Source organism: Phocoena sinus, chromosome 11, assembly GCF_008692025.1.
Source record: "Phocoena sinus isolate mPhoSin1 chromosome 11, mPhoSin1.pri, whole genome shotgun sequence".
NCBI classification, from domain to species: domain Eukaryota; kingdom Metazoa; phylum Chordata; class Mammalia; order Artiodactyla; family Phocoenidae; genus Phocoena; species Phocoena sinus.
Window position 1 is genome coordinate 59,909,582 of NC_045773.1, and position 27,319 is coordinate 59,936,900.

General features: G+C 37.9%; 1 protein-coding gene across 2 annotated transcripts in view; it reads right to left on the reverse strand.

The window, feature by feature from the left end:
* Positions 1–5,074: 5,074 nt before the first annotated feature.
* BEND6 (BEN domain containing 6) overlaps positions 5,075–27,319 on the reverse strand; it is a 33,139-nt gene continuing 10,894 nt past the window's right edge. The window contains exons 3-6 of one of the 2 annotated variants that reach the window (XM_032649214.1): positions 18,299–18,519; positions 16,577–16,769; positions 15,266–15,402; positions 5,075–6,215 (exon numbers count right to left, since the gene is read on the reverse strand). In XM_032649214.1, the coding sequence (XP_032505105.1) occupies positions 15,275–15,402; positions 16,577–16,769; positions 18,299–18,519 (542 nt within the window). In that variant the 3' untranslated portion in view covers positions 5,075–6,215; positions 15,266–15,274. Of the gene's footprint in view, positions 6,216–15,265; positions 15,403–16,576; positions 16,770–18,298; positions 18,520–27,319 lie in introns of those variants that run through there. The other variant, XM_032649215.1, reaches the window with a different exon arrangement.

The following is a 27,319-nucleotide window of genomic DNA, read 5'->3' on the forward strand; positions in this document are numbered from 1 at the left end:
TCCTCCTGGACCGGGCCACGAACCCGCGTCCCCTGCATCGGCAGGCGGACTCTCAACCACTGCGCCACCAGGGAAGCCCTGCATTGTGATATTTTTCAAAAATATGTATTTATTTATTTGGTTGCACCAGATCTTAGTTGCGGCAGGTGGGTTCCTTAGTTGCAGCTTCAGGGCTCCTTAGTTGTGGCATGCATGTGGGATCTAGTTCCCTGACCAGGGATCGAACCCAGGCCCCCTGCATTCGGAGCTCGGAGTCTCTTATTCACTGCACCACCAGGGAAGTCCCCTGCGTTGTAATCTTAATTTGCATTAACCTAATGACTAATAACGTAATAATGTCGAGCATCTTTTTATGTGTTCCTTTGCCATCGGTTTGTCTTCACTGGTAGTGTCTGTTAAGACCTTCTGTCTGTTATTTAAATGAGTTATTTATTTTCTTATCGAATTTTGAAAATTGTTTATTTATTCTGGGTACAAGTCCTTAACAGATATGTGATTTGCAAATATTTTCTCCCAGTCTATGGCTTTTCTTTCCATTTTCTTAAAATTGTCTTTCAAAGGGAAGTTCTTACAGTTGATGAAGTCTAATTTATCAATTTTTTTTTTTTTGGTGGTGGAGTATCTAAGCAAGATTACAAATATTCTTGTTTGTTTTCTTCTGAAATTTTTAAAATTAGGTTTTAATTTTAGGTCTGTGGTCCATTTAGAATTCATTTTTGTATATGATGTGAGGTATGCATATGTATAATACCATTGTTCCAGGACCAGCTGCTGAAAAGAATAGTTTTCATTTGAATTGCCTTTGCACCTTTGTCAAATACCAGTTGTCCATATTCGTGTGGGTCTGTTTCTGAACTTTCAGTTATATTCTACTGATGAATTTATCTATCTTGACACCAGTACCACACCATCTTGATTACTGTAGTTTTGCAATAAGTCTTGAAATCAAATAGTGTTAGTCTTTCAGCTTTATCTTCTTGTTTATCTAATTGTTGTAGGTGTTTAACTTATCTCAACAACGTTTTGTAGTTTTCACTGTCAGATGTTATCTTGTATCTTGTATTTTGTATCTTGTTATCTTATATATCTTGTCAGATTAATTGCTAAATATTTCATATTTTTTGATGGTATTGTAATTTGTATGATTTCTCAAATTTCAATTTCTGATTGTCCATTATTATTACAGAAATAAAACAGATTTTTCTCTAGCTTTATTGAAATGTAATTGACAAATAAAAATTGTATACATTTAGGTGTGCCACATGATGTTTCGATATTATTACACATTGTGAAAAGATTACCACAATCAAACTAATTAAGATATCTGTCAACTCACATAGTTACCATTTTGGGTGTGTGCGTGGTGAGAACACTTGAGATCTACTCTCTTAGCAAATTTCAAGTATACAATACATTATTGTTAACTATAGTCACCATGCTATCTATGTTAAGTCTCCAGAACTTACTCATCGTATAACTGGAAGTTTGTACCCTTGGACCAACATCTCCTCATTTCCCCCACCCCCACAGCCCATGGTAGCCACCATTCTGCTCTCTGTTTCAATGAGTTCATCTTTTTTAGATTCCACACATGAGATCATGTGGTATTTATCCTTATGTGTTTGGCTTATTTCACTTAGCATAATGTCCTCCACGTTCATCCATATTGCTGTAAATGGCAGGATTTCCTTCTTTTCTAAGGTGGAAGAGTATTCCACTGTGTATGTGTACCATATTGTCTTTATCCAGTCATCTGTCAACAGACATTTAGGTTGTTTCCATGTCTTGGTTATCATAATAATGGTGCAATGAACACTGGAGTGCATATATCTCTTTGAGATACAGATTTTATTTCCTTTGCATATATACCCAGAAGATATATGCTAGATCGTATGGTAGTTCTATTTTTAATTTTTTGAGGAATCTCCATACTATTTTCCATAGTGACTGTATCAATTTACATTCCCACCAACAGTGCACAAGTGTTCCCTTTTCTCCGCATACTTGCCAGCCCCTATTATTTCTTATCTTTTTTATAATAGCCATCTTAACAGGGGTGAGGTGATATTTCACTGTGGTTTTGCTTTGCATTTCCCTGATGATTAATGACATTAAGCACCTTTTCATATAACTGTTGGCCATTTATATGTTTTCTTTGGAAAAATAAGGTCAGGTCCTTTGCTCATTTTTAGATTATTTGGTTTTGTGCTATTGAGTTGTATGAGGTCCTTATATATTTGTATGTTAATCTCTCTTTAAAGAGATTTGGTTTATGGTTTACAAATATTTTCTTCCCTTCTGTAGGTTGCCTTTTTGTTTTGTTGATAGTTTCCTTTGCTGTGGCAGAAACTTTTTAGTTGGATGCAGTTCACTTGTTTATTTTTGCTTTTGTTGTCTGTGCTTTTGGTGTCATATCCAAAAATATCATTGCCAAGACCAATGTCAATGAGCTTTTCCCCTACATTTTCTTCTATTAGTTTTTCAGTTTCAGGATTTACATTTAAGTCTTTAATTTAGTTTCAGTTAATTTTTGTGTATACAGTAAGATAAGGGTCCAATTTTATTTTTTGCATGTAAATATCCAGTTTTCCCAACACCATATATTGAAGGGACTATTCTTTCCCCATTGTGTGTTCTTGATGCCTATGTCAAAGATTAGTTGTTAATATATGGGTGGTTTTATTTCTAGGCTTTCAATACTGTTCTGTTGGTCTATGTGTCTGTTTTTATGCCAGTACTATATTGTTTTGATTACTATAGCTTTGTAATATAACTTTAAATCAGGAATTGTGATGTCTTCAGCTTTTGTTCTTCTTTCTCAAGATTTCTTTGGCTATTCAGTGGCTTTTGTGGTTCCATAGGAATTTTAGAATTGTTTGTTCTATTTCATGAAAATGCCATTGGGATTTTGATAGAGATTATAATTGAATCTGTAGATCATTTAAGGACATTTTAACAATATTATTCTTACAATCTATGAACAGACCAGTGGGGGTGTCCTATTTGTGGGGGTCTGCATGTGAGGTGTCCCAGGGGGCTGGTGGGCAGGCCTCCTGGTGGAGGATCCTCAACAAAGGATCCTCAGCCCTTTTTTTTTTTTTTTTTTTTTTTTTTTTTTTTTTTTTTGCGGTACGCGGGCCTCTCACTGTTGCGGAGCACAGGCTCCGGACGCGCAAGCTCAGCCGCTCCGTGGCATGTGGGATCTTCCCAGACCGGGGCACGAACCCGTGTCCCCTGCATCAGCAGGCAGGCTCTCAACCACTGCGCCACCAGGGAAGCCCCCTCAGCCCTTTGTTGAGTCTGGGTCCTGGTTTCTGTAATTCCCATCTCTCTTGCCTGCACCCAGCCTCTCCCCTATCTAGCCATGTCAAATACCTTGGGATTCTGGGCAGGCAAGAAAGAAGTGGGCCTCTTAGGCAGCGTTCAGCATGGCTTGGGTGGACCAGCTCATTCACTACCTCTCACTTACCCCCATGGGAGAAATTATGGTCCAAGGGGGTTTCTCTTGGTACTAAGCTGTGCCACCTTGGGGGAGTGGTGATGTGGGTAAAGTGAAACTGTTCTTACCATCTTCAGTCCATCTATTCTTGGATTATTTTGTTCAGTGGTGTGCTGGAACCTCTCTGCTGGACCCCTGGGCTCCCACAAAGATAGTCTCATCCATGGATGAAGATGATGGTAGAAAACTCCTATTCTGCCATCTTGCTAACCCGACAGCTGAAATACAATGATTTCTGTAAATTGATCTTGTATCTTGCAACTTTGCTGAACTCATTTTTTAGTTCTTTTTTTTTTTTTTTACACTTTTTTTACTCTTTAGTTCTAGTACCTTTTTGGAGATTCCCTTAGATCATCTGCATAGATAAACTTGTTGTCTATGAATAAAGAGAGTTTTTTGCTTCTTTTCCAATCTGAATATTTTTTATTTATTTATTTTTAAAGACTTTGCACATTCCACTTACTCTTTTTTTTGGTTGCACCAAGTCTTAGCTGTGGCAGGCAGGCTCCTTAGCTGTGGCTCGCAGGCTCCTTCGTTGTGGCTCGTGGGCTCCTTAATTGTGGCTCATGGGCTCCTTAGTTGTGGCATGCATGTGGGATCTAGTTCCCTGACCAGGGATCAAACCCAGGCCCCCTGCGTTTGGAGTGTGGAGTCATCCACTGCACCACCAAGCAAGTCCCCTGAATACCTTTTATTTCTTTCCTTGGTTTATTGAACTAGTTAGAAGCTCCAAAATAATCTTGACTATAAGTGGTGAGAATGAACATTCTTGACTTGTTTCTGACTTTAAAGGGAAAGTATTCAGTCTTCCATCATGAAGTATAATGTTAGCTGTAGGTTTTAACTGCTTTGTTAATTTTCAGATTTGGGACTTCCTGAGACATGTTGACTTTTTGACCCTGTATTTGACTATAACCAGGGAACAGGAGCACTGATATTTGTTACTGACCCCCAGGATGATTAGCCCTGCCCAGGCTCCACCTCACAATGACCAGAGCCCACAGAATGAACATGGACATACACTTCCAGTGGATGGTCTATCAGGTGACCACAAAATTGAAACCCAGAGAGCAGACAATGACGTTGCAGATACTGAATTAAAAAAAATTCACCTCAGCTCTTATTTGACAAGCATATATGATCGTTCAATATATGAAGCTTTTTATTTTTATATTTTTAGGTTTTTTAAAATCTTTTTAATAAGTCTACAAATAATAAATGCTGGAGAGGGTGTCGAGAAAAGGGAACCCTCCTACACTGTTGGTGGGGATGTAAATGGGTGCAGCCACTATGGAGAACAGTATGGAGGTTCCTTAAGAAACTAAAAATACAGTTGCCATAGGATCCAGCAATTCCACTCCTGGGCATATACCCAGACAAAACTAATTCGAAAAGATACAGGCACCCCTGTATTATGTAAAGAAGCCATCAGCCTAGAAAATGATTTTCTCCCTGGATTTTATACATTAATAAGAAAAAAGCAAATGCTTTTTATGTTTTCAATGGGATTTATTTATATTTAAGTAAAAGTAGCAAATGTTAACATAAGTTATTTCCTTAAGAATATTTATTTTGTACAACCACATTGTTATCAAGCAACATTTATGGAATGTTCCTGGGTCCACAGTGCTGGACTTTTTAACCATCATATTCATCCTCCTTTCCAAGTTTGAACATGGCCTTGTGCACTGAAGAAGCATGGCTTGACATTGTACAGTTGTCACGTGTGACAACCTGATATCAAACGAGAAGCCTGTTGATAAAGAATGTTTTATCTTTTATTCATTTACAAAATGGTATTTGTATATATGTGTGATTACTAAACCCATATGATTTTGTTTTCAATTATTTTCTCTTCTGATACTATGAAAACAAATCAGTTAAAACTAAGCAATGTAGCAGTTTGATGTTTTGTATTACACATGCATATTTAATATACTTTGGGCAATAAAAAGTTAGAAGCATGTAAACAAACAAACATGAAAAAAGATTTTTTAAAAACTTGATGCATTGTTTTAGCAATCACGCAAACTTGGGTTTATTTCTTTTCAGGAGCACAGTGGAATAGTTTAATATTCAAATAAAAATGTCTTGCTGTTCTCATTTTTTCAGATTCTTATTTTATACAATTTTATGTAACAGAATAATCCTGTAATCTTATTGCCAAAACTCTATTACTTCATTAGATATGATTATCAGATTTTAGGCTGATTTTGCTGCTGTCATGTTTGTGAACATTGATTATTTCACTGTTTACTTTTCCAAACATGTGCGTATACTAAAGATCCAAAAGCTAAAATGGAGAGTCATTGGTAATAATAAACGTACAGGGATTCATTAGGACAATGATGAATCTTAGGGGTTAAAGTTTTTGTTGCTAGGATAAGAGCTCAGGTTGTCCTGTTAGTTTAGCTGTACAAAGGATCACTTTGGGGTGGGAAAGTGCATATTTCCAAGAAACCATATTGCATGCTCATGGGCCTGCTAGAAATTCTCTGGTTTGATGCCTCACTGGTACTGAGGGTGAAATCTACATGCAGCTTCTTCACAAGCTTGTGCTCCATCAGGGCGGCCCAACAATGTCGCAGGTTTCTCCCAGCCTGTCACTCACTGCACCTGTCCCTGTGCTCACTGCCAGGGAGGCTGCAGAGTCTCCAGCAAAATCCAATGTTAGATTTACTACTGAAGGTTCTTTTGTTTCAGGTAACTATAATACCTATAAAAAGCAAGTAAAAAAAAAAAAAACAGAGCAAATTTATGTTAGAGTTCTTATAGTATTTTTAACAGTTTTTAGGTTATAATAATATGTTATAATAACAGTATGAGTTATTTATCTTTGTGTCAACTACAAATTTTTGCTTAAAAATACAAAATTGTTAATAAGAACAATTATTCTTGAGGTGACTTAGGAATTATTTTATGATCTATTCAGAAGAATTCCAGCATAGATAACAACTAAAATATTTAACATATATTTTTATCTCACAAAACTTAAAAAAAACTCAAACACACAAAGGAAAATTAATGATCCCCACATACCCATCTTAAAGTATTATCAACAATTCTGTTTGTCAATCTTTGGTAACACTTATTGATTGTTTAAGTATCAGGAAATTTCCCAAATCTGCCTTGCCTCTGCCATATATATATCTTCTTTATCCATTCATCTATCAATGGACACTCGGGGTGCTTCCATATATTGGCTATTATAAATTATGCTGCAATTAACATAAGGGGTGCATATATCCTTTCAAAATAGTGTTTCTGTTTTCTTTGGAAAAATATCCAGAAGTTGAATTGCTGGATTTTATGGTAGTTCTATTTTTAATTATTTCAGGACTCTCCTTACTGTTTTGCATAGTGGTTGCACCAATTTACATTCCTATTGACAGTGTATGATGGTTCCCTTTTCTCCACAATTTGTTATTTGTTGTCTTTTTTTTTTTTTTTTTTTTTGTAGTACGCGGGCCTCTCACTGTTGTGGCCTCCCCCATTGCGGGGCACAGGCTCCGGACGCGCAGGCCCAGCGGCCATGGCTCACGGGCCCAGCCGCTCCGCGGCACGTGGGATCCTCCCGGACCGGGGCACGAACCCGTGTCCCCTGAATTGGAAGGCGGACTCTCAACCACTGCGCCACCAGGGAAGCCCTATTTGTTGTCTTTTTGATAACAGCTATTCTGGTAGGTGTGAGGTTATCGCTCATTGTGGTTTTGATTTGAGTTTCCCTGATGATTAGTGATGTTGAGCATCTTTTCATGTGCCTGTTGGCCATCTGTATGTCTTCTTTGGAAACGTGTGTGTTCAGGTCCTCTACCCATTTTTTTTAACATCTTTATTGGAGTATAATTGCTTTACAATGGTGTGTTAGTTTCTGCTTTATAACAAAGTGAATCAGCTATACCTATACATATATCCCCATATCTCCTCCCTCTTGCATCTCCCTCCCACCCTCCCTATCCCACCCCTCTAGGTGGTCACAAAGCACCGAGCTGATCTCCCTGTGCTATGTGGCTGCTTCCCACTAGCTACCTGTTTTACATTTGGTAGTGTGTATATGTCCATGCCACTCTCTCACTTCGTCCCAGCTTCCCCTTCCCCTTCCCGTGTCCTCAGGTCCATTCTCTACATCTGCATCTTTGTTCCTGTCCTGCCCCTAGGTTCATCAGAACCTTTTTTTTTTTTTCAGATTCCATATATATGTGTTAGCATATGGTATTTGTTTTCCTCTTTCTGACTTACTTCACTCTGTATGACAGACTCTGGGTCCATCCACCTCACTACAAATAACTCAATTTCATTTCTTTTTATGGCTGAGTAATATTCCGTTGTATATACGTGCCACATCTTTATCCATTCATCTGTCGATAGACACTTAGGTTGCTTCCATGTCCTGGCTATTGTAAGTAGAGCTGCAATGAACATTGCGGTACATGACTCTTTTGAATTATGGTTTTCTCAGGGTATATGCCCAGTAGTGAGATTGCTGGGTCCTATGGTAGTTCTAATTTTAGTTTTTTAAGAAACCTCCATACTGTTCTCCGTAGTGGCTGTATCAATTTACATTCCCACCAACAGTGCAAGAGGGTTCCCTTTTCCCCACACCCTCTCTAGCATTTATTGCTTGTAGATTTTTTGATGATGGCCATTCTGACTGGTGTGAGGTGATATCTCATTATAGTTTTGATTTGCATTTCTCTAATGATTAGTGATGTTGAGCATTCTTTCCTGTGTTTGTTGGCAATCTGTATGTCTTCTTTTGAGAAATGTCTATTTAGGTGTTCTGCCCATTTTTGGATTGGGTTGTTTGTTTCTTTGATATTGAGCTGCATGAGCTGCTTATGAATTTTAGAGATTACTCCTTTGTCAGTTGCTTCATTTGCAAATATATTCTCCCATTCTGAGGGTTGTCTTTTCATCTTGTTTATGGTTTCCTTTGCTGTGCAAAAGCTTTGAAGTTTCATTAGGTCCCATTTGTTTATTTTTATTTCCATTCCTCTAGGAGGTGGGTCAAAAAGGATCTTGCTGTGATGTATGTCATAGAGTGTTCTGCCTATGTTTTCCTCTAAGAGTTTGATAGTGTCTGGCCTTACATTTAGGTCTTTAATCCATTTTGAGTTTATTTTTGTGTATGGTGTTAGGGAGTGTTCTAATTTCATTGTTTTACATGTAGCTGTCCAGTTTTCCCAGCACCACTTATTGAACAGGCTGTCTTTTCTCCATTGTATATTCTTGCCTCCTTTATCAAAAATAAGGTGACCATATGTGTGTGGGCTTATCTCTGGGCTTGCTATCCTGTTCCACTGATCTATATTTCTGTTTTTGTGCCAGTACCATACTGTCTTGACTACTGTAGCTTTGTAGTATAGTCTGAAGTCCGGGAGCCTGATTCCTCCAGCTCCGTTTTTCTTTCTCAAGATTGCTTTGGCTATTCAGGGTCTTTTGTGTTTCCATACAAATTGTGAAATTTTTTGTTCTAGTTCTGTGAAAAATGCCATTGGTAGTTTCATAGGGATTGCATTGAATCTGTAGGTTGCTTTGGGTAGTATGGTCATTTTCACAGTGTTGATTCTTCCAGTACAGGAACATGGTATATCTTTCCATCTGCTTGTGTCATCTTTAATTTCTTTCATCAGTGTCTTATAGTTTTCTGCATACAGGTCTTTTGTCTCCTTAGGTAGGTTTATTCCTTGGTATTTTATTCTTTTTGTTGCATTGGTAAATGGGAGTGTTTCCTTGATTTCTCTTTCAGATTTTTCATCATTAGTGTATAGGAATGGAAGAGATTTCTGTGCATTAATTTTGTATTCTGCTACTTTACCAAATTCACTGATTAGCTCTAGTAGTTTTCTGGTAGCATCTTTAGGATTCTCTATGTATAGTATCATGCTCTGCCCACTTTTTAATTGGGTTGTGTGTTTTTTTACTGTTTGATTGTATGAGTTCTCTGTATATTTTGGATATTAACTCCTTATTGAGTATGTCATTTACAAATATTCTTCTCCCATTCATTAGGCTGCCTTTTTGTTGATAGTTTCCTTCATTCTTCCTTTTTTTCTTTTTCTGTTCTTTTCTTTGCTCTTCTTTTGCCTCTCTTCCCATGTGATTTGCTGACTCTCTTTAGAGTTACATTTGGATTCCTTTCTCTTTTTTTGTGTGTGTATATATTATAGATTTTTGCTTTTAGTTACCATGAGGTTTATATATTTTATATATACATGTGATTATTTTAAGTTGATAGTCTCTGAAGTTCAAACACATTCTAACAACCCTGCATTTTTACTTCCTCCCCAGCATGTGTCATGTTTCTGACATCATATTTACATCTTTTTGTTTTGTGTACCCCTTAACTACTTATTGTGGATATAGATGATTTTGTCCTTTAACTTTCCTACTAGCTTTGTAAGTGGTGGATATACTACCTTTACTGTATGTTTGCCCTTACCAGTGAGATTTTTTTTTCTTTTGTAATTTTATATTTCTTGTTGTGGTCTTTCTTTTACACTTAGAGAAGTCCCTTTAACATTTCTTGTAAATGTTAGTGCAGTTTAGTGGTGCTAAACTCTTTTAGATTTTGATTGTCTGGGAAACTCTTTATCTCTCCTTCAAATCTCAATGAAAGCCTTGCTGAGTGGAGTATTCTTGATTCAGGTTTCTCTTTTCATCACTTTGACTATATCATGCCACTCCCTTCTGGCCTGCAAAGTTTCTGCTGAAAAGTTGGCTGACAGTGTTATGGAAGTTCCCTTGTGTACAACTAGTTGGTTTTCCGTAGCTGCTTTTAAGATTCTCTCCTTATCTTCAACTTTTGTCATTTCATTTATAATGTGTCCTGGTGTGGACCTGTTTGGGGTCATCTTGTTTGGGACTTTCTATGCTACCTGGAAATGGAAGTCTGTTTCCTTTCGTAGATTAGGGAAATTTTCAGTTATTATTGCTTCAAAAAAGTTCTCTCCCTCTTTCTCTCTCTCTTCTCCTTCTGGGACCCCAACAATGTGAATGTTAGTATGTTTAATGTTGTCTCAGAAGTCTTTTAAACTGTCCTTATTTTTTTTTTATTCCTTTTTTTTTTTTCTCTTCAGCTTGGGTGATTTCCACCTCTCTGTCTTTCAGTTTGCTGATCTGTTCCCCTGTATCACCTAATCTACTGTTGATTCCTTCTAGTGTATTTTTCATTTAAGTTATTTTATTCTTCAGCTCTGTTTGGTTCTTCTTTATATTTTCTAAGTCTTTGTTAAACTTCTCACTGTGTTCATCCATTCTTCTCCCAAGTTTGTTGAGCATCTTTATGATGATTACCTTGAACTCTTTATCAGGTAGATTGCTTATCTCCACTTCACTTAGTTCTTCTTTGGGTGTTTTATCTTGTTTCTTCCTTTGTCACCTCATTTTGCCTAATTCTCTTTGTTATTTGTGTGGTATGTAACCTAATGGTAGGTTGGTTACGTTTCATAATCTTGGAGAAGTGGCCCTTTGTAGGATCATTCTGTGGGGCCCAGCAGCACACTCCCCTCTGGTCACCAGAACTATATGCTATAGGGATGCCCCCATGTGGGCTGAGTGGGCCCTCTGTTGTGTTGGGACTGACTACTGTGGGTGCCCTGGTACACAGGACTGGCCTCTGGTCCAGTTGGCTGCCAATCCCTACCTCCTACAGAAGCTACCAGCTGTTGGTGTGTGGGGCCACATCCTGGCACAGCTGGCTGCATGGCCTGGGGAGTCCTGGGGATGGTGCTGGCCCACTGTTGGGTGAGGCAGGGTCCTGGCAATTCTGGCTGCAGGCCCAGGGTGTCCCAGGTCAGCTGGCTGCAAGGCCCAGTGGGTCCTGGGGTTTGTGCCAGCCCACTGGTGTGTGGTGCAGGGGCCTGGCATGCTGGCTGTGGGGCTTGGGGTTCCCAGTGCTGGTTCTGGCCTGCTAGTGGGTGGGGCCAGGCCCCTGTTCAGCCTGAGGGTGTCCCAGGACTAGGGTTGACTGGCTGGTGGGCAGGTAAGCCCCAGCGCTAATAGGCTAGAGGGAGGACTCCAAAATGGTGCTTACCAGTACCAGTGTCCTCATGGTAGAATGAGCTCCCAAAAGTGGCTGCTGCCAGTGCCTATATCTCCAGGGGAGTTCCAGTTGCCTCCTGCCTATCCTGGAGGCTGTCCAAGGTTAGCAAGTGAGTCTGACCCAGGCTTCTTTCAGATTGTTGCCGCTGAGCTGGGACTTGGAGCATCTGAGATTCTGTACCTGCCCTTTAAGAACGGAGTCTCTAATTCCTACAGCCCTCTGGCTCTCCTGAACGCAAGCCCTGCCTTCAGAGCTAGATGTTCTGGGAGCTTACCTTCCTGGTGCAGGACCCTAGGGTTGGGAAGCTTGAAATGGGTCTTGGACCCCTCACTCCTTGGGAAGAACCTCTGCAATTGTGATTATCCTCCTCTTTGTGGGTCACCTACCCGGGGATGTGGGTCTTGACTGTACCACAACTCCGCCACTCCTACCCTTCTTGTTCTGGTTCCTTCATTATATCCTTAGTTGTAGAAGGTCTTTTCTGCTAGTCTTCAGGTTGTTCTCATAGACAGTTGCTCTGTAAACAGTTGTAGTTTGGTGTGCCCCGTGGGAGGAGGTGAGCTTCCTACCCTGCCATCTTCGTGACCAGGAAATCATTTAGATCAGGATTTCTAAACTTTGGCAGAACTGACATTTGAACTGGGTAATTGTTTTGTTGTGGGGGCTGTCCTATATATTGTAGGATGTATAGCAGCGTTCCGGGCTCCTGTCCACTAGATGCCAGTAGTATCGCCCAGTTGTGACAACCCAAAATATCTGTGTTTTCAAACCCCCTCTTTCAGGGGCAGAGGACAAAATCCATCCCACTTTGTTTGAGCACTGCTGTGTTAGATCACCTTTAAGTTATGCATATGTAATATTATGGTAGAGATTATGTAAACTGGGACAGCTTTGGACATTTCAGGAGAAGGCTGTTAGAACACTTAGTGGAATGTTATAGAGGTGATCTTCTAATATTCTGTAATTCTTATAAATAAAATTTTCTTTAGCTCTCGTAAGAAAACAAGAAATGGAGAAAGGTCAGAAAGATTGGCAACATCAAGCTCTAGGCAGAGTGCGAGTTGAGGGCAGTCACAGGAGTGAGAACAAACAGATGACAAAGGAGGCAGGATGGGATTTAGCTCTTGCTTTCACAGAAATGAATCTTAGCAGGGAAATGGTTGTCCTTTCAAATGCGAGCCAGTGGCAACTTTGAGCTCAGTCCTGAGTGGAGGGCACAGTCTACCAGGGCCCCTGGTGGGGTTGCTGGGCTTCCTGGATGTATTGGAATTTGTAGAAATCTACATGGTTTCACAGTACCTATTGCCTTGCTTATAGTAATGGGAGGACAGCTGTTTTTCCAAATACTTCTGAGGGCAGGGGGAGGAAGGGTATGGTTTGCCTGAATAAATGTGTTCACTTTAGGCTCCTATTAGTTAAATGAGCAAGAAGAGAAAAGTATAGCAGCATTCCACCAGGTGGTGCTATATCTGACTCATTCACCAAGCATGGCTGAATTAGGTTTTCTGTGACCCTGTCTCTCCCAGTGTATTTCCTCAGTCCTTTTGAAATAATGTGGATTGAGCTATACTTCAAATGAAAGATATCTGCTGGTTGAAAAAAAAATTCCATTCTAGTGTTAATCTCTACTTCTGACTCAAAATATATGCATTTCTATTCCAAGGATCTATCTTGACAACCAAGCTCAGGCACAGAAGGCGCTAGAACATATTGTGTTCATAACAAAAGATTTCTCCCTTTTTTCAATTTTTTTTTTTTTTTTTTTTTTTTTTTTTTTGCGGTACACGGGCCTCTCACTGTTGTGGCCTCTCCTGTTGCAGAGCACAGGCTCCGGACGTGCAGGCTCAGCGGCCATGACTCACAGGCCTAGTCGCTCCACGGCATGTGGGAATCTTCCCAGACCGGGGCACGAATCCGTGTCCCCTGCATCGGCAGGTGGACTCTCAACCACTGCGCCACCAGGGAAGCCCTACCTTTTTTCAATTTTATTTAATGCTATCGCCAGGTGATTTGATAACACTGCGACTGGCTGATACAAGCAAAACTGATATAAAAACTTTTTAACTTCAATTTCTTCAATACTCTGCTGACTTATCAGAGATGAATTTCATGCCTACCCTCATCAGCCTGGGATATAAAAAAGGCAGAGGTTAGGATATTAAGATGTTTTGCAGAGCTCTGAAATACAATGTGCTCCAGAAGACAGCCCTATGACCTGGAGGTCTGGTTACATGGCATTTAAACAGGGAACTTGGCCATGATACACCAGGACAACTGGATAGCCTGGCATCAAACTGAGAAGTTCTATATATTCAGTATACTGTGATAACCCATAATAGAAATGAATATGAGAAAGAATTTTTATATATGTAAAATTGAATCACTTTGCTGTATAGTAGAAATTAACACAACATTGTAAATCAACTATACTTCAATTAAAAAAACAAAACAAAAGAGAAGTTCTAAGGGCTCATTTAAGCAATTATCTCTTAACTGGCAAGTTGTGAGATTCACCATCTACTGAAATTTTTAATCCCTTGGGGAGGAAAAGGATACAAATATGTTTATCTTTTATAAATCTTCAGGTCTGTCTACCAGTATGCATGAGCCAAGAGAAAGAATTCCCCTTCAGCTGTTATAAGTAGGTTTTTTGGTTATTTTGTTCTGTTCTTTTTAAGAAAGAGAGACTATTATTGACCCTCAGCAGAGGTAGCCTTAATTGAATAGTAACATACTAAGGGACCCTCAAGGAGGATGGGGCAGTAGTTAAAACAGTGGGTGGGGGTGGGGTGGGTCCATATCCTATTTAAAAGATGGTCAGAAGAAAAAGACAAGTGACATGGTCTCAGGCGAAGAGCAGGCAAAATGGAAATCAAAGATAGAAGTAAAGAAAATGGAAGGAAAACCTGCCCTCATGTGTTTATCATATACGTCTGTTTATCAATTAAAATATTAATAGCGCAACAATGCATATTTGTCATATATTTTCCATCAAAATAAAGGAGAGGAAGGGTGAGGACAGGTGGAATGGCCAGGACTTTGAGTTGCTAAAGCAAACACAAAGTTCCTCATCACAGGCTTGCCTAAGGCAGGGCCTGACCATAAAGTGTATTTTCTTTAGAACTCACTGAAAACAAATATTTCTTCCTTTTAGTATTTTAATACAAACATATTGGTAAAAATCCTTATCAAACAAATACAAACTATAACAACTGACTTAAAGATTTAAAGACGTTGAGAAGCAGGATGGGGATGGTAGAGTGCACTAATGTACCTCAGAGACCTCCTAAAGGTCTGTATTTCCCTTATTCTAGAGAAGCACTTCCTAAATTGCCACGTGTCCCTCCTTTGGCTGCTTTCTACCCCTCCCCACATGTTAACATGTGTTGTGTGAAGAAAAAGAAAACCTCCTTAGTGAAACACATTTGGAAAACACTATACACTATATGCCCTTCTTAGAGATTTCTGGTGCACTTGGGCATATTTAAAGGGCATCAAAATATTTGAGAGGCTCTGGGAAAGGAGAATCCGTGTAACTGACTCAGCATTTCCCAAGTTTAAATCCCCATCCCCGTCCCTACCTTCACCCCCAGGAATACTCATTAGCATCTCACAGGCCTCTAGTCTCCTCTAGTAGAGTGTTTGGGAAATGTTATTCCATAGATACAAGTATTGTGTCTTCTTGCTACATTGAAAGGATTGTGAAGATTTACAAGACTTACCGAAAGGATCTACTTAATATCCTGAGAGTTCAGATTTTTGCTCAAATATGGCTTCTTGGTACAATTGTTTAGCTTTTGCCCTATCATTCTCCTAATTGAAACATCATCTGTGTTGGGAAATAATTGTTTTGTGATTCCTGTAAAAACAACAACAAAACACAGAAAAACACTTTGTCAGAAGGATGTAAACTCACAGATGCAGAGAACAAACCAGTGGCTGCCAGTGGGAAGGGATAGGGGAGGGGTGATATTGGGTAGGGGGGTAAGAGGTACAAACTACTATGTATAAAATAAGTTATAAGGATATATTGTACAACTGGCAATATAGCCAATATTTTATAAGTATAAATGGAACATAAACATTAAAAATTGTGAAATACTATATTGTACACCTGTAACTTATATAATACTATACTTGAATAAAAATAAATTGATTAATTTTAAAAAACCACTTTATCAGGCCTTTGCATCTTAAGGTATGAACTGAAATAAAACACCAAGCAATTCACATTATAATTTTGTCTCTATTTTGAAAAAGCAGCCCAACACCCATGAGATATTTAAATAGATGAATCTGTAGGCAGATCTTTCAAAGCAAAGCAAGAGATAACAAAAGTCTATATCATAAACTGAGAGCATATGTATATGTCTTCCTATGGTACCATTCAGCTTTAACCTTGCTGCTTGCTCTGAATGCTAAGTGCCCTTGATCCAAAATGCTGGGAATTTATATTTACCCATTCCCAACATCAGTTGAAAAAAGCAGATTCTGACTGACTCTTTTCCAACTAAGAAATGATGCACTATTAAAATATAGAGAGCTGTGATTCAGTGAGTCCTTAAATTTGTTGGATATTTGCAAAAAAATTACTTGATAACCTAAATTTTTATATTTAAGGAGGTTAATCAACTTAAAAACCATAAGTAGGATGGTTAAATTAACCTCTGTTTTTTTCTGAGTAAAAGATAAGGGATATTTCTAACCAAGATAAGAAAAAGAAAATAAGACATAAACTGTTACTAAAATTTTTTTGGAAAGGATTTTGAAAATTTACTTTTCTAAAGCTATGAATTTTATGAATCCAAACTTTTCAGTGATATAAAATTCATTATTATTTTAATAACCATTTTTAATGTAAAGTTTTTATACAAAATTCCCCATATATCATAAGAGGTTTAGGCTATCCTCAGATTTTTCTTTCATAGAAAAATAAACTTGAAGAATAAAAAAGATAATGAAAGAACAACTTAAAGTTGAATGGTAAAATAATTTCAGATTCATGTGACAATATAAAACAAACACATTATCACCTATGATTTCTTGAACTTCATTCTGATTCATAGCTGGTTTCACTGCCTTGTCCCTTGAAGTAGAGGATTTTGCCCCCGTCAGGCTGTGTGTGGCCATGTATTCATTTGTGTAGAGCACTTGCATTAAATCATTAATAAACTTCTGAGGCTTGCTCTTGTTACAACGGGCAATCTGCCATTTTTCAATCTTGAACTAAAAAATTAAAAATAATAATTGAAATAACTGAAAAAGGAAAGGAAAGGAATATCTGAGGAATATATTACTCATTGAATTAATACAGACCAGAAAACAAAACCAAGTCTTTAAGGTGATGTATGATACTTTTAATATATATTGTACATTTCAGGGGTTAGAGTTAGATGTTAACTTTGAGATAATTCCCAACATATATGAGGTATTTGTTCTAGAGTGTATACAAATTCTTGTCATGTAATCTGGATTTGGTGCTTTAAGGATTAATCCATACTTAACATTTCCTACTAAGCATGGTAGCATAATAATGGCCCACTGACAATATTCACATCGTTATCTCTGTAACCTTTGAATACGTTACCTTATATGGGAAAATCAACTTTGTACGTGTCATTAAAGTACCTTGAGATGGGGAAAATATGCTGAGTTATCCAGGTGGGTCCAGTCCAATCACATATGCCTTTTTGTTTTTTTTTTTACACTTAAAATTTGTGTACTTTATTGCAGGTACGAATATGTATATTTACATACACATATAACTTTATGTTTATAAATATATACACACAGTATCTGGTACGTAGTAAGCACACCATAAATGTTAATAATAATAATGAAAATGGCTAACATTTATTGAGCACTCACATGAGCCCTTAACTGGAGAAGAGGGAGGCAGAAAGAAGACACAGAGGAAGGAGGAGAGAATAGAAGAGTGAGAGGGCTTTGCCTGCCCTGACTGGCTTTGAAGATGATGGAAGTGGACCGTGAACCAGGGAAGGGGGATGCCTCTAGAAGCAGGAATGGCCTTCAGTTTATAGTCGACAAGAAAACAGAAAACAGGGAACTCGGCTCTAGAACCATAAGAAACTGAGTTCTACAGCAACCCCCATGGACAGGAAACAGATTCTTCTCCAGAGCCTCCAAAAAGGAGAGTACCTGCCAACACCTTGATTTTACCGCATTTCTGACCTGTAGAACTCTGAGGTGGTAAGTTTGTATTATTATAAATCACTAAGTTTGTGGGAATCTGTTACACAGCAAAGGAAACCGGTACACTAAGATTCAAATATTCTGAATGTTAGATAGTGAGCATTTAATTACTGCTCTTGAAGGTATAATTTCCCAGACCGATTCTAACAAAACTTGTATTTTTAGCTTCTATTTCTTGATTAAGAGAAGTCGGGAAAGTAGAATAATTGTGTTCTGCCAGCATGTACAGCCTAAAATTCACCTTGTCTCAATGATACAGTTTTATAACCTTTAATGCATAGTTGTCCTTCTGTCACTGGTTTAAGAATTTCCTAGTTTAATAACTTCATTGTTGTCCACCATTTGACTTTAATTTTCTGAACTGGATATTCATTTCACAAACATTAGATTTATTGTAAAAGACTGTTTTACGTAGTCAGAATATTATGATTGACCTAAAGTTACATAAAGTGATCTGATAAGACAGTGATTATGTTGTACAGTAATTTTAATTTTGTAAGTAACTGTATCCCAGAGAAAGATGCGATGGTCTTCCAGCTGACCTGTTTCTCGTCCACGTGATGCTCCTCCTCAGCTTTCAAGGAAATTGGTGAACTGTAATTAGAATTAGAATTACTACATGTGGAGGCAAATGAATCTGGTGAGGAGTTATTTGTTGCTCTCCAGAGGGTGGACGCAGACGTGGACAGGGTTCCTCCACCCTTGAGCAGGGCCTCCGCCATACCAACCAATTCTTCAAACTGGGTGACGGCCTGTGGTAAAACTAAAATGGCAAGAAAAAGTAGTACTTTACAAATACTTGGCATAGCAGCATAGATACATATTTTCTATGATGTGTATATGCATAGAAGTATGTAGACCAAGCTGTTAACACTTGCTATCTTTGGAAAATAAACATGGTAAGAAGAATGGTTGGAACATATTTACTTTTTTTTTTTTTTTTTTTGGCGGTACGCGGACCTCTCACTGTTGTGGCCTCTCCCGTTGAGGAGCACAGGCTCCGGACGCGCAGGCCCAGTGGCCATGGCTCACTGGCCCAGCCACTGCGCGGCATGTGGGATCTTCCTGGACCGGGGCACGAACCCGTGTCCCCTGCATCGGCGGGCAGACTCTCAACCACTGTGCCACCAGGGAAGCCCTAACATAATGTTTTTAAGACTTGATTCTTTTTCTAATTGCTAATGATGTTATTTGAAGGTGTTTAAGGAGACATTACTGATTCTATCACCTTCCATCAGGCCAGTTTAAGTGACAAGATAAAATAAACCGTTTCTCACAGATTGAAATAAATTTTCTATGGCCTTAGTGCGTGATTTGCCAGGGAGTCAAAGGCCATCAAATTAGTAAAAATTCATGGCCACAGTTCAAATCTATGTGTTCACATATTAAAGATGGATTTTGGTAGTCAACTGAATGTTCTCTTTGTTCCTTTTTTTAAATGGAAACTTACACATTCAAAGCTTTCATGCCTCCATGTTAAATGGTCTTCTCTTGTTATATCTAGTTTCTTTCCTAAGGACAAATAACATTTTGTTGGAGTTGGAAGACACCTTGAACCCTGTGTAATTCAACTCCTCACCCTATGGTTGCGGGTAATGCCTGCTGGAGAGGTGAAAAGACTCTGAAACTTTTTTGTACTTTTCTAAGCATATTATTGAGCTATATAATCTTTGGAATAATAGCTGATTGGAGACCTGAAAATCAGACATATTGATGACATGTCCAAATCAATACATTTAGTACTACGTTAATAGAAAAATTTTAAAATCTGCTAAAGAAGAAAATCTTATTTTATATTTTTTCAATTAATATTTGCTAAGCACCTCTCATGTGCCAGACAGTTGTTCAATCAGCAATTATTTATTGAGCACTTAATAATATTAGACATTTATCTAGCTTCTACTCTGTGCCAGGCACTATTCTGGGAACTTTACTGATGTTCATTTGTTTACTCCTTATTGCAACTCTCTGAGATAGGTATTATCATTACCCGCAATTTACAGATGAGGACAGTTAGGCAACGAGAGGTTAAATAACCCATCAGGGTCAACTCAGTGAAAAGAAGAGGCAACATTCAAATTCGGACTTTGCCAATTCCACGCTATAAACTTCTATGTCATGCCAACTCTCAACATTTGCCCACCACTCTGTTAGGTGCCAGGGATGAGACTGGGAGCAAAACCAGATGTGATCCTAGACTCTTGGAACTAGGAGAGGGTGGGGGGTATTGTTTACCTAACCATGCTGTGTGTAAAAATTTGGCCCGCTCAAAGAAGGTCTGGCCACCTGTCCTAACCGCCACCCACCAACCCCCAGTTCCTGAGAAGTAACCTCTCAACCCTTGACTTTCCCGAGCGATAGCAGGAGTGTCTTTGTTATTCATGGTGAGCCCCTTAGAACACACCTGATTTATGTTTATGCTAAGGAGTTTCTCAGGGTGGGGACAGTCACACCCAATAATCTTAGGGTAGGAGCTGGCCATAGCCAGAAAGCCAGAAAGACCATGTGGGCAATCAATCAGTGAATCAATCATGCTCACGTAATGAAGCCTCAGTAAAAACTTTGGACACCCAAGCTCAGAAAGCTTCCTGGGTGGACAATCCTCTGTGCATTTTGTTGTAACATATAAAGACTAGTATGTAATATATCCTGAGGACAGAAGTTCCTCACTTGGAAACTAACCAGACTCTGCCCTATGTGTCTCTTCCAACTTTGCCTGGTTCTAATTTTTATTCTTTCCCTGTAATAAATGTAACCATGAATATAATAGGTTTTGGTGAATTAAATTTCTCTGGCAAATTACTGGACCTGAGGGTGGTTTTGGAAAACCCCTAAACTTGCAGTCAGTATCAGAAGTCTTAGAAGACTTGGCAGTCTAGAGGACTGTGCCCTTAACCTTGAGGTTTGGCTAACTCAAGGTGCATGCAAAGAAGTAAAAATCACAGTTGTTAAGGTCACAGAGGAGAGGCAAACAGCCTAGAGAGGGAAGGGCCACAGAGGGCTTCTCTTAGGAGGTCAAGATTGATCTGAAACCTGAAGGCTGAGCAGGAATTAAATAGCCGGAGGGAATGAGGAGGTCATCAGAAGCATAGGAGACATAAGTTCTGTATTTGAGGAACTGAAAGAAGGCCAAAGCTGGAATGTAAAGAGAAAAAGGGAATTCTGCATTAAAGTGGGGTTTAAAGAATATTCACTGTTTTTTCTGATAATGAAAGTTATACATGTTCATTGGAATATATCCTTCTTGCCATTTCTATTTTTGTATATCTCTATCTATATTCATGTATTTTCTTTTGCATAATTAGGACAATGCTATATGCATAGCATTGTATCATGGTTCTTTTTTCCAATTAAGACCATAAATTGAATATTTTACCTATTTTATTAAATCTTGGAAAATATGATCTTTTGATGTCTAATTTGCTTAGAATCAAAGTCAAGATCTTATGTGAAGTCTGAGCAGAACTTAAGTAGGTAGAGGGGGATGAGTTTGACAAAAGGATATACCCAATTAGCTCACACTAATATGTTCGAGATATAGAACATTTCTGTCCACCCAGAAATTTGCCTCATGTTCCTTCCAAATCAGTCCCTGGACTCACCTCAGGGGAAACCATTAATGTGACTTCTTTAGTCAGAGACACGTTTTACCTGTTCTAGAATTCCATATGAACGGATACAAACAGTATATTCTCCTTTTTTTGGTCTTTTTTGTTGTTGTTGTTCCGCATAATGTTTTGAGATTCATTCATGTTGTTGTGTCAGTCATTCTTTTTTCAGGAGGATGAATATTATTTTTATTTTTTATTGAAGTATAGTTGATTTACAATGTTTCAGGTGTATAGCAAAGTGATTCAGGTATGTGTATATATATATATATATATATATATATATATATATATTCCTTTTTGTTGCTGAGTGATATTTCATTACATGGATACTCCACAATTAAAGTATCCATTCATCTGCTGATGGGTTATTTTCCACTTGAACACACGACTTTAAGGATTTCCTAATATCTCAAGGTATTGATGTCCTCTAATTTATTCAAATGCTCCTTTTATTCTTTTTGGAATTCAGGTTGCTTCCAATTTTTCTTGATTACAGACAAAACTCTTATGAACCACCTACCACACACATCTTTATATGCATCTCTGATCGTGTCAATGCTATAAATTCCTGAAAGCGTAACAATAGGCTCAGAGGTATAAATGTTTCCAAGACTCAGTTAATGTCATTGAATGGCTCTCTAAAAAGAGTCTTCCAACTTAAATGCCCACTAGCAAGGTAAGAAGTCAGCCACATCACTGCATCATCAACAAGAAGTGTTCATTATTAACAACAATATTCACTATTTTGATAGGTTAAAATTTTAGTACAATTATTTAAATTGTAATTATTGCAATTATTTGATTATTGTGAAGTTGAATACATATTTATTTGTTTATTGATTATTTGAACTTATTCTATGAGATACCTATTAGACCAAAGAATGTTAGTACTTTTTAAATTTTATGATAGCTTAGATGGTTTTTGTAAAGTGCTTATAGGAATGCCTAGTGCATTATAAACACAACGTATTAGCTATTGTTATTAATTCCCTTATATCTTAAGCACTTTAACTTTTAATTTGTCGTAAGTTGCAATTATTTTTCTTAGAGTATTTTAATTTTAGTATGTTTTAAATGTACACATTTACAAAATAGGTAACTAATAACAACCTGCTGTATAAAATAAATAAATAAAATAAAATTTTTAAAAAAGCACACACATATTTTTAGTTTTTACTTAATTAAAAGTAGCAGTCTTATGGAAGCAAACTAAGTGTCCATCAACAGATGAATGGATAAAGAAGATGTGGCACATATATACAATGGAATATTACTCAGCCATAAAAAGAAACGAAATTGAGTTATTTGTAGTGAGGTGGATGGACCTAAAGTCTGTCATACAGAGTGAAGTAAGTCAGAAAGAGAAAAACAAATACCGTATGCTAACACATATATATGGAATCTAAAAACAAAACTGGTCATGAAGAACCTAGGGGCAGGATGGGAATAAAGACACAGACCTACTAGAGAATGGACTTGAGGACACGGGAAGGGGGAAGGGTAAGCTGGGACAAAGAGAGTGGCATGGAAATGTATACACTACCAAATGTAAAACCGATAACTAGTGGGAAGAAACTGCATAGCACAGGGAGATCAGCTCCGTGCTTTGTGACCACCTAGAGGGGTGGGATAGGGAGGGTGGGAGGGAGGGAGATGCAAGAGGGAAGAGATAGGGGGATATATGTATATGTACAGCTCATTCACTTTGTTATAAAGCGGAAACTAACACACCATTGTAAAGCAATTATAATCCAATAAAGATGTTAAAAAAAAAGTAGCAGTCTTTTCCTTAGTTCTTTTCCTTAGTTCATTCATTTACTTTATACTTAGCAAGTCATTCAGATCAGTTAAATATTCACTCATATATTTCATACAGCTTAAACATCTTTTCACAAGTAAGTTTTTTTTCTCCCTGGATATATTTTTTTCTAACTTTTAATGTAAAAATTTAAACACATACACAAAATAGTAAACTCCCATGTACCCCATGCCCTAGTTTCCAACTCATGGCCAATCTTGTTCCACCTGTATCCCCACCCACTTTCTTCCCACCTCCAAAATTACTTCAAGCAAATCACAGGCATCATTTCATTTTATCTGTAAATATTTCCGTGTATATCTCCAAAGGTAAGAAATTTAAATATATATATATATAATATATGGTTATATATATATATATATAAAACCATAACACCATTGTCACAGCCAGAAATACTTAGCAATAGTTCTCAAATATCATTTAAAAAAAAAACCAAACTAGCAAGTGTTCAAATTTCTCTGATTGTCTCGTTTTTGTCCTTGTTTTTAGCTTGTTTGAATCAGAATCCAAATAAAGTCCATACATTACAATTAGTTGCTGTCTCTTTTACAAACTATAGGTTTCCTTTTCATCTCCTAGTTTTTTCCTTGCAGTTTATTAGTTGAAGAAACTGGGTCCTTTGTCCTGCAGTGTTTCCCACAGTCTGGATTTTGCTGATTGCACCCCTAAGGGGGTGTTTAACATATTCTTCCCTGTAGTTAGATCTAAAGGCTTGATCAGTGTTTTAACTTCCAGCAGGTGGCATTGAATGCATGGTTACCTTTTGTTGCGATATTAGCGGTCACTGATGATCACTGCCTAGATTCATCAGGGGTTGCAAAATGGTGATATCCTAATTCTTCATTTAGCTAGAATTCTACCAAGGGAAACTTTCTCTCATCAACTATTTGGCTACCCTGAGGTTCATTTCATATAATAATGGCAGGATAAATGCTTGATTTTTCAGTCTGTATTTGCCAGTTTTCAAAATAATGAGTTGGTTCTTTCAGATGGCCATTAAGTTTTTTCTCTTTTGAATGAAATCATGCATGTAAATATACATGATAACCAGTTGCCCTGATCATTATTATTGATGCTCCAATAATAATGATCTTTAGCCAGTGGGAATCTCTTCCAGTTGACACATCCACATGGTCTTTGCTGACCTCCTTGCTTTCTGGTAGGACAAGATTTTCATCTATATTTCCTGTTTGAGGCTCCTGACAAATCTTGTCCATTTCCTGTGCAAGTTCTGGAATCAGCCGTTTCTCCAGGGAACCCCAGCTCCCTTTAGTGGGGAACGGTATTTCAAGGCCACACCCAAGTGCTGGGAGTGCTCTTTGCTATTGGGTTCTTGTTTCTAGGCCTCTTCGGTGAACAGTATTAGAATATACATATTATTAATTTTTAAAGATAAAAATTCATCCTGTGTCAAAACCAGTACTCATTCAAATTCAGAACATGGAGTTTTAATTTAAACTGTACAGTTATGTTTTTAGTACGTCACATGGTGTGAAATGAGAACCTAACTTAAACCTGCCCCGCCCCACCACATTGGAATATCAGTTTTCCCAGCACCATTTGTTGAATAATTCATCCTTGTCCTAAATGGCTTGCAGGCACTCGCTATGTAAATTGTCAGGCCCATTGCAAATGGAAAATGCAGGATTCCTTGTTCAAAGCTTCTTCAGAATTTTAATATGGTGACAGTATTTTTAACCAGTATGTGGGGCCTTCCTAGGAGCAGGGCCCGGTGTGACTGCACTGGTCATCCTACAGTGATAAGCAGACACTATATGGCACTCACCTTACCAGGTTCTGCTCTGAATACTTTACATGTCACCCAGGGAAGTACTTTTATCATTTCCATTCATCTCACACTCAGTTACACAGCTAGTAGGTGGCAGAGCCAGGATTTGAACCCAAGTGACTTGGCCCCTGTAAACCCATGCTCTTGTCCTCTGTGCCACAGGGGCTCCAGGACATTTCTTCCCTGCATGGGAGGTATTATCCAGGGATGTGTGTTCTGTTCCATCGACCTGCTGGCTCTTATCCTAGTAAGTTGCTTTTAATTATCAGAACTTTATATGATTTCATGTTGACAGTTATGCCCTCAGATTCTTTTTCAGAATGTTCTTAATTGATTTTGCCTATTTATTCTTTCAGGTTAACTTTAATATAATTATTGTCAAATTACCACAAAAATAAAAATCAAAACAAAACAATTATGGGCATTTGATTGGGATTCTAGTCAAACTGTGAGTTATTTTGAGATGAATTGGCATCTTCTCATCTATGAATTTGACGTCTCTCTATTTAGATTTGTGTATTTCTCCATTGACTTTTTAATTTTTCATCATAGATCCTACACATTTCTTGTTAGGGTAACTAGTAGATATTTTATAGTTATATGTAATTAATGTGTAGATTCTTTTTAATTATTTTTTTTAGGAATAAAATCAGGAATTTCTGATCTATAAGGAAATTACTGATTTTTTTTTTAAAAAAATGGTAGCTATTAGATTTGGGGCACCTATTAGGTACTAGGCATTTATTATTTTTTAAATACAATAAGGCTTATAATGAAAAATAGCAGTCCTCTGCCCTACCGCTCACCACCCTGGATTACCTACTACTCCTAGAGGGAGAACTTCTGATCCACTTACCTGTTTCTCTGGTAGTTACCTTCATAATGTTAAATAATAATAAGCATATACAACTATTCTTTTATTTTTTCAGATTCATATAATTATTTATTGACTTTCAACTACGTAACATGACAAGGCAGCCCTCTTTCAACTCCTCCCTCAGCCACACAGAAACACACACACGTGGTACCCACATGTGCAAACACATACACACTCTTCTTCTCTCCATCATCCCAGGATAGTTGTAACACAACTGCTACTTCAATAAATACTGTGCTTACATTATTATAGTGATGTAATTCTCAATTCCTTTCCTTTAAAACATGACTTTTTTCCTAGAGTTAAAATGATCTCATTTTTAAAAGCTTGCTTATTATTATTTAACTGTTTCTCTGACTTAAACATCTCAAAACTTCCTACCAGAGGTGTAAAATCTCCTTGCAGTATGTTTGATAGATGACATCATGTCATCTATCAATTTCATGTTTTTTTCAGTGATCTCTCTCCTGTAACCCCTGTACCTGTCCACCTCTAGACCAGCTGCTTCCAGGCTACTGTGGACCTGTCACCCTGGAGTATCCCGTCACTATTATTCTGTGGCTACATCCTGTCCCTCTCCTGTACTGGACTACCTGTTTTCTGATTGACTTTCTAGATTCACTCTCTCATTTTGAAGGAGCACACCCTCCCTCAGCTTTTGAAAAAGAAAGCACAGGAAGTACATTGAGACTTCATAAGTAGGAAAATATTATCATTCTGCCCTCACACTTGGTTGATGGTTTCACTGGGTATAGAAGTCTAGGTTTAAATCATTCCCCTTTAGAATTTTAAAGGCATTGCTCAATTATCTTAGAGCTTCCAGTGTTGCTGGTGAAAAGTTTGATGTCATCTGACTCCCATTCCTTAGCGGATAACATTGCTTGTTCTCTCTGAAAGCTTCTAGATTTTCCCTTCCTGGTGTTCTGAAATTTCACACTGTCATGGCTTAGATAAGCCTTTTTGCTTTTGGTGGTATCTTTTTGATGTGCACACAATAAACTTTTACTAATTACTACTTCAGTGATTCACTGGTTTTACTTTGGCTATTTCTGAAACTTTGACAGCTTTCTACTATATTTAAATGAACCTGGGCAAAACTTAATTGATTTTTCCTTCTTTACTGAAATCTCATTAGTTAATAGAGTGGAGTTTTCGGCTGAGGCATTGTTTTCCCTGGGTGTACATTCATTCTTTACAAATAGTGATAATTTAATACCCTTTTGTACAATAGACATACCACTTTTTTCCTTTTATATCTTATTGTGCTGGTCAGTTGTGGTCCACAAGATATGTTTCAAATGTTTAACACATGCACGTAGAGCACACACACGTCTGTCATTCTGAATGTCTAGAATGGCATATACATTCTGCTATTTTTCTTAGTTAGCAGGCTTTATAGACAGATAAACAGCTTTGCTTCATAGTTCAAAGAGGAATATTGCTGAGGAAAAGTTAACTAACCACTCT